Source organism: Triticum aestivum, chromosome 7A, assembly GCF_018294505.1.
Source record: "Triticum aestivum cultivar Chinese Spring chromosome 7A, IWGSC CS RefSeq v2.1, whole genome shotgun sequence".
Classification (NCBI taxonomy): domain Eukaryota; kingdom Viridiplantae; phylum Streptophyta; class Magnoliopsida; order Poales; family Poaceae; genus Triticum; species Triticum aestivum.
Window position 1 is genome coordinate 59,302,020 of NC_057812.1, and position 7,394 is coordinate 59,309,413.

At 42.6% G+C, this 7,394-nt stretch overlaps 1 protein-coding gene across 1 annotated transcript; it reads right to left on the reverse strand.

Annotated features, from left to right (window-relative positions):
- Positions 1–4,045: 4,045 nt before the first annotated feature.
- Positions 4,046–6,804, reverse strand: LOC123152324 (uncharacterized). Its single transcript, XM_044571901.1, has 2 exons — positions 4,895–6,804; positions 4,046–4,577 (listed from the first exon to the last, which is right to left on the reverse strand). The coding sequence occupies exons 1-2, from the start codon at positions 5,982–5,984 to the stop codon at positions 4,534–4,536; spliced, it is 1,134 nt and encodes a 377-aa protein (XP_044427836.1). The 5' UTR covers positions 5,985–6,804; the 3' UTR covers positions 4,046–4,533.
- Between the last annotated feature and the right edge of the window lie 590 nt (positions 6,805–7,394).

The window sequence follows — 7,394 nt, forward strand, 5'->3', positions numbered from 1 at the left end:
AGAGAAATTGTTTTCACAAGTTTAAACCTTTTGGGAACTAAGGATTCAACTTCTTATATGTTTTGTTAAAATACTGTAGAACAATTGTTTTGTGGTTCATAGAATTGAAAAACATAGCTCAGATGGTTCAGTTTTTTATGGTCGAACCAATTCACAAGGGTTGAAGTCCTAGACTTTAGTACTGGTGCGCATATTTTCTTTGATTTATTTCAGACTTCCCATTGACGTCCGATGATTGTGAGAAGATGTTCCTATCGAATATGAGACGCATGGATGTTGGGCTGGCTTATTATTTGCGAGGTGTTCATAGGGGTTGGGTAAATGTGCATGCACTTATAAGGGTGCATGTATGCTCATGTATGTAGGCATCTGCGATTGTATTGTACTGAAAATGTCCAATTAGCCTTTTTTGATGTTGTGCATCCAATCTATGATTTCCAAAGCTAAGCTCGGCTACTAAATCGAAATTGGACTGCGCTACCATTACGTTAACTTGAGAATTGTGAAATATGAACAAACTACTAATAACTTGAACCTTCAAAAAAACGAAACCCCCCTAAAAAATACTGCAAAGAAAGAAACCGCAGGGGAGTCAGAAAGTTTCTGAGTTATTTTTTTGTTTTTTTTTCCTGAATTTACTGTTGTTAAGGGGTGACGGTGCACCCGGGTGTATAAAACCACCGTCGGAAAGGGAACCAATATTTGACATCAAAAAGTTTCAGTTTTTATTTCTATTTGTTCTGAATTTACTGTTGATAAATAGTATAGGTGCACCCGGGGACAGAGAACCAAAGCAGAGGTCTGCAACTGTCAACAGATCCATCGTGTGTGATACACGTGCGCATGTCCACGCGCTAGTTAAGTGGGATGGTTGAGTATGTGCAGCGAGCAGCTGGCTTTGTCTCGTGACGCAAATTATGTACAGGGTGCCCGCCTATATTTTGTATTCAGGATATGTACAACGAGTGTAGGAATCACCAAGATTTACTCATGACTGCTGCACCCCGTTGAGCCTTCCTATCTCCACCCCTGACCTCACGGGCTTCATCCACGACCTCTTCGTGCCCTACGTCCGACGATGATCCGACGTTGCAGTTCTGGTTTGGGTTCTAACTTGTCATGGTCGGATCATCGTCGGACATGGTCAGGCTCCTCTGCCAGACCAACAACAGCGAGCTCGCCAGTGTCTAGCACATGATATTCGATCAATCAAGCTATGAATCTCACTTGTACCACCTCCATGCAGCGTGCCGGCTGTGGCTTCCGTCTCCCGTGCTGGCGTGGTGGTAGTCAGGGAGCATATCTTCAAAACAGTGTTGGCCATGATCTTCGGCATGGTGCTTGTCTAGAAGTCACTAGATCTTTGTGAATGGAAAATTATTGAGTTTCATACGAAAATCAGGAAGATTTGAGTAATCTGGGTTGAAGAACAGAGAGAGAGAGGGCAGAGGCGATGAATGGGGAATTTTCTGGATCTCTACCGATCCATCTCTCTCTATTCTCTATCTATATTATATGTACATTTTACACTTAAGCCCTCTGGCAGATACATAAATCTCAACTCACACCAACACTCCCCCTCAAGATGGGGCAAACACATCAGATAAACCCATCTTGCTACAAAAGATAGAGAACAACTTTTCTGGTAGACCTTTTGTTAGAACATCTGCTATCTGACTTGCTGAAGTCACATATGGTACACAAACCACTCCTCGGTCCAGCTTCTCTTTGATGAAATGACGATCAACTTCAACATGTTTAGTACGATCGTGTTGCACCGGATTATTTGCAATATCAATTGCTGCTTTGTTATCACAGTAAAGCATCAAAGGCTTACTATGACATAACCTCAGCTCTGTTAGAAGAATCTGTAGCCATAATAGCTCACATAGGCCATGTGCCATGGATCTAAACTCAGCCTCGGCAGTTGACCTAGCTACAACATTTTGTTTTTTACTTCGCCAAGAGACTAAATTTCCGCCAACAAATACACAATAGCCAGAAGTGGATCGCCGATCATCTAGGGAACCTGCCCAGTCCGCATCTGTATAACACTCAACTTGTAACTTTCCTTGCTTTGTATAGAGAAGACCTTTCCCTGGACACCCTTTAAGGTACCGTAGGATTCTATTAACAGCATCCAGGTGAGCCGTTCTTGGGTTATGCATGAATTGACTCACAACGCTTACGGCAAATGCAATATCGGGACGAGTGTGGGAGAGATAAATTAATTTACCCACAAGTCTCTGGTAGCGCTCTCTATTAACCGGATTCCCTACATCACTACTTAATCTATGATTCTGTTCAATGGGAGTAGCAGCTGGTTTTGAACCGTACATGCCAGTTTCTTTGAGCAGGTCTAAGATGTACTTCCTTTGTGTTAGAAATATACCTTTTTTGCTACGCAAGACTTCTATGCCAAGGAAGTACCTCAAGTGTCCTAGATCCTTCACTTCAAACTCTTGTGCAAGATGGTGCTTCAGGCCAGCAATTTCCTCGGTATCATTGCCTGTCATCACAATATCATCGACGTAAACTATCAAGATTGCTACCTTGTTATTGGAATGTTTATAGAACAATGTGTGGTCAGCATTGCTCTGTCGATAGCCTCTTTTCAACATAGCTTGTCTAAAACGATCGAACCATGCCCTTGGTGATTGTTTCAACCCATACAAGGAACGATGTAGGCGTAGTACTTTTCCTGTATTACGACTGGACTCAAAACCTGGTGGAATTTGCATATACACCTCTTCATGAAGATCGCCATGAAGAAATGCATTTTTTACATCCATCTGGTAGATGCTCCAATCAAAATTAACTACACAAGATATGAGAGTCCTCACAGAGCTCATCTTTGCAACAGGTGCAAAGGTTTCATCATAGTCTATACCATAAGTCTGAGTGTACCCCTTGGCTACAAGGCGTGCTTTGTATCTATCTATCTTACCCTCTGGGGTGTGCTTAATAGTAAACACCCATTTGCATCCCACCGGTTGCTTACCTGGAGGTAGATTCACGAGCTCCCAAGTTTTGTTTTTCTCCAATGCTCTCATCTCATCCAGCATTGCTTCCTTCCATTTTGGGTCTTCCAAGGCTACTTTCCAGTTATTTGGTATAGAAACAAGATCTAGAGAAGCAATAAAACTTTGGAGGGATGGACTACAATATTTGTAGGAGATGTGATTGGCTATATCATGTTTGTAGTCTTTAAGATATCCTGGTGTGTTTCGAGTTCTAGTTGGTCTTCGCAAGGCAATAGGTAAATTGTCTACAGGAGTAGAAAGTTGATTATCACTCTGCCCTGATGTGCTAGTAGGAGCTACAGAATTAGAAGGCATAGTATTGGTACCTGGGCCCTCACGCATTTGAGACTCCTCACCTTGAGATGGAAGTGATAAGTGTCCAGTGACATCGCCCTTGTCTCCATGACAAGAGTTATCATCGCTAACACCATCATTCTCCTCCCCCTGATTTTGAGTGTTATCAGTAGACAGAGAATCACCTAAAGTGGGAGCAAGAACAAGGACAGGCCCTTCACTTCCCCTTTCTTGCTCCTCATCAGGAGGTGACAAGGAAATACCAGACCCAACATTTGACCCATAATACGGTTCATTTTCACGGAAAGTTACATCCATGCTCACAAAAAAACGATGCTCTGAAGGACACCAGCATCTATAGCCCTTTTTTGAGGGGGAATAACCCATAAACACACATTTTAGAGCACGGGGATCTAATTTCCCAACCGAATTTCTATAGTCATGCACAAAACAAACACTCCCAAAGACCTTTGGAGGAACCACAAATTCATTAGAATTTAAAAGACATTCAGCAGGAGTTTTGTAACCTAAAACACGAAGAGGCATGCGATTTATCAAGTAAGTTGCAGTTTTAATTGCCTCACCCCAAAGGAATTTGGGCACATTCATTGTAAACATCAATGAACGTGCAACTTCGAGCAAATGTCTATTTTTACGTTCAGCAACACCATTTTGCTCTGGTGTATTGACACATGATGTCTGATGTTCAATACCATTCAAAGCAAGAAACAATTCAAACTCATGATTAACATATTCAGTACCATTGTCTGTACGTAGAATTTTAACAGTAGTTGCATGCTGATTTTTAATAAGGGCACACAAGTCTTTGAAAACAGATAATACATCACTCTTATGCTTCAGAAGATAAAGCCAAGTGTATCGACTAAAGCAATCAATAAAGGTCACAAACCACCGGTGCCCAGAAACTGAGTGAACCTCACAGGGTCCCCACACATCAGAGTGAATTCTTTCAAAAGGTTTTTCACTTCTAAGACCAATACTAGGATAAGAGCCCCTAGTATGTTTAGCTAGTTCACAAGCATCACATACCAGTGCCTCTTTAGGACATAACTTAAATAAAGCAGGATAAACGCGGGATAAAACAGCAAAAGAAGGGTGTCCAAGCCTGCGGTGATGCAACAATAACTCCTGACAGGAAGACAAACATGATGCAAGAGCCACTTCATCACTTCCATCATCAAGATAATAAAGTCCTTCATGCTCGGTCCCAGTCCCCAATTGTTTCCCAGTCCCTAGCTCCTGAAAAGCACAACAAGTAGGATCAAACCAACTTCTACAGTTATGAGATTTATCGATAGAGCTAACAGATAATAGGTTAACTGGAAGCTTGGGAACGTGTAGAACATGAGGTAAAGACAATGACTTGGTGCACCGGATGGATCCACGCCCCGCAATAGGCACCATGGATCCATCTGCTACACGGACTTTGTCTTTACCTGAACAAGGTGTATAAGATACAAACAGGTTTGAATCCCCTGTCATATGATTTGTAGCTCCTGTATCAATAATCCAAGGTTTTGATTTGGTGCTGGTGTTTGCTTGACAAAGGTTCATACCTGGGTGAGAAGTGGCAATTAGATTGGAATCAACCTTAGAAGTGCCTTGGGAGGAAGATGAGCTTTCTGAGAGTTTAAGCTTGGAGTTGAACTCTTCAAGAGCTCGTACATCTACCACTGGTGGCTCCCGTAGAGACGCGGTGTGGTTTGCCTGCCTTCTATTCACACTCTGAACTCCCCCTGTCCGAGATTTTCCTTTTTCCCACCATGATGGATATCCATGCAGCTCAAAACATCCAACCTTTGTGTGTCCTTTTCTTTTACAGTGATCACAAAACAACTTGTTTTTTTCTATCTTGCCAAAGGGCCTGGGAGTATGGCGGTATTGCATAGATAAAGCCGCACGGTCGTCTCCACATTTTAGATCCTCCTCCTTGGGTTGAGCCAACCGGGTTTCTTCCTCGAGCACACTGGAAATAATATCATCAAGACTGGGCCATTCTGGTTGAGAGAATATGAGTTGTCGTCGAAGGTTAAGCTCCTGATTTAGTCCATCTAGAAACAGCTTGGCCACAATTGTCTCAAACCATTTGTGATGAATGGCCAGATCTTTCTTGTCAACTGGTTGAAAAGGATGATAATAGTGCAGATCCCTGTACAGCCGTTTCAATTCCCCAGCATATTCTGTTACAGACTTTGTACCCTGATTTAGATGAACTAATTCCTCCATAATGCGGGTTGCCTGCATTTTGTTTGATTTCCCAGCGAATTGCTTCTCCAAAGCGGTCCATACTTCAGACACAGTTGACATTATTTCGACTTGTTGTCGCACTACTGGATCCATGCTTCCCAACAGCCATACTAAAACTCTATCATTGATCTGTCTTGTGTGAGTATCACCACTTTTCTGCTTTTCTTCATCATCTACAAGTAGGTTCTCATAGCCATGAGAACTCAGTATCAATTGAGCATGGCGTGCCCAACTGACATAGTTGCCAGGACCTGATAACCTCACTGGATTTGGTTCCAGGGCATACTTAACTGTCTCTGGGACTGCTTTAAGCTGCTGCTGCTCAAGCAATTTACTGAATATTTCATACATTTTTTCTATACTTGAATCCCCTGATTTGTCCTTAGTTTGCTCTGACATTTTCAATGCAAAAGCACACCCCAAGCACACTCAACAATTGTATTAAAGTTCACCACGGCAGTTGCTAATTTGTTGTAGCCTGTAGCACACTAGTCTGATTTAACTTGGCCTCTCCTCTGTTTGTGATGGAGACCTCACGCAAGATTGATAGGTACCAGGAAGAAGTAGGACAGCACTTTGGGGATGAAGTTGACCACGTCGCAAACCACTTGACACCAAACCAGAGCAGCGCTGTAGACCTATGTCCGGGTCCAGCGGCGGTGGTGCAGCACCTCACTCCGGCGGACTGCAGAGTGCAGAGGGGATGAAGACAGGGACGCGGACAGATCACAGCACCACACACGACAGCAACGACCGCAAGCTCAAGACTACGGCGACACAGCACCTCGTCGGCGGCCAATCTGCGCTCAAAATTGCAGGGAGAGCGCAAAGGAACGAACCTGCTCTGACGCCACATTGAGTTTCATACGAAAATTAGGAAGATTTGAGTAATCTGGGTTGAAGAACAGAGAGAGAGGGCAGAGGCGATGAATGGGGAATTTTCTGGATCTCTACCGATCCATCTCTCTCTATTCTCTATCTATATTATATGTACATTTTACACTTGAGCCCTCTGGCAGATACATAAATCTCAACTCACACCAACAAAAATCCACATTATTTCTTTCTTGATGCCTCCTAATCCTCCAAAAAAAATATAGTGGTGTATGAGAAAGATAGGCATGATAAACAAAGTTATATTGAACTTATGCTAGGACTGCTTATGAGGATGGATTTTCTGCAATACAAGTTTAGAAGCATACACCCACTACTTCCTACTACTTCTCTTTCCCAAATATGCTCTTCGCCTTGATGGCACACACATACCTCTATGTGTTTCTAAAGATTTATAGCCAGCCGGGTTGGTCCATCTTAATTGTCGCAACATACTACAACAACTTGAGTACCTTTTCTAGTTTATTTTTCATGTAGCAGTACCATTATTTCACCATTGTGGCATTATCTTCCATTCCTCTTTGGATACACAGTCCATTCATATTCATGTTATACTGACGCTGTGTCCATCTATAATAGACCTTTTGTGTTTAATGATTTCTTCACCTTCGATGGTAACTCAATTTCTGCCCAAGCAGCCCACGAGATCGATATGAGACTGATTTATATCTATCCAAACCCTTCTAAAATTTTGCATGTTTTAGTTCTGGAGCATAGAAATTCAGTTTCTGCTACCGATGAGCCTAAGCCTAAGAAGGGCCTGAAGGTATCTGCAAGTTTACAGGGACTATTCGACCCAGTTGCTGCAAATGCGGATGATAGTCATCTTGGAGGGAAAGCAGGGATAAATGTAAAGTGTGCAAATTATCACATTGCAAGGAGTTATGGAAATGGAACAAGAGCAATGGAACAGAT

What these genes read in the sequence shown, in the direction of transcription:
- LOC123152324 (XM_044571901.1), bottom strand. Translation starts at nt 5,984, where the DNA reads ATGTCAGAGCAAACTAAGGACAAATCAGGGGATTCAAGTATAGAAAAA. An exon ending in AATTGCCACTTCTCACCCAG is followed by an intron (nt 4,578 to 4,894) that starts GTATGAACCTTT and finishes TGTGCTTTTCAG; the next exon opens with GAGCTAGGGACTGGGAAACA.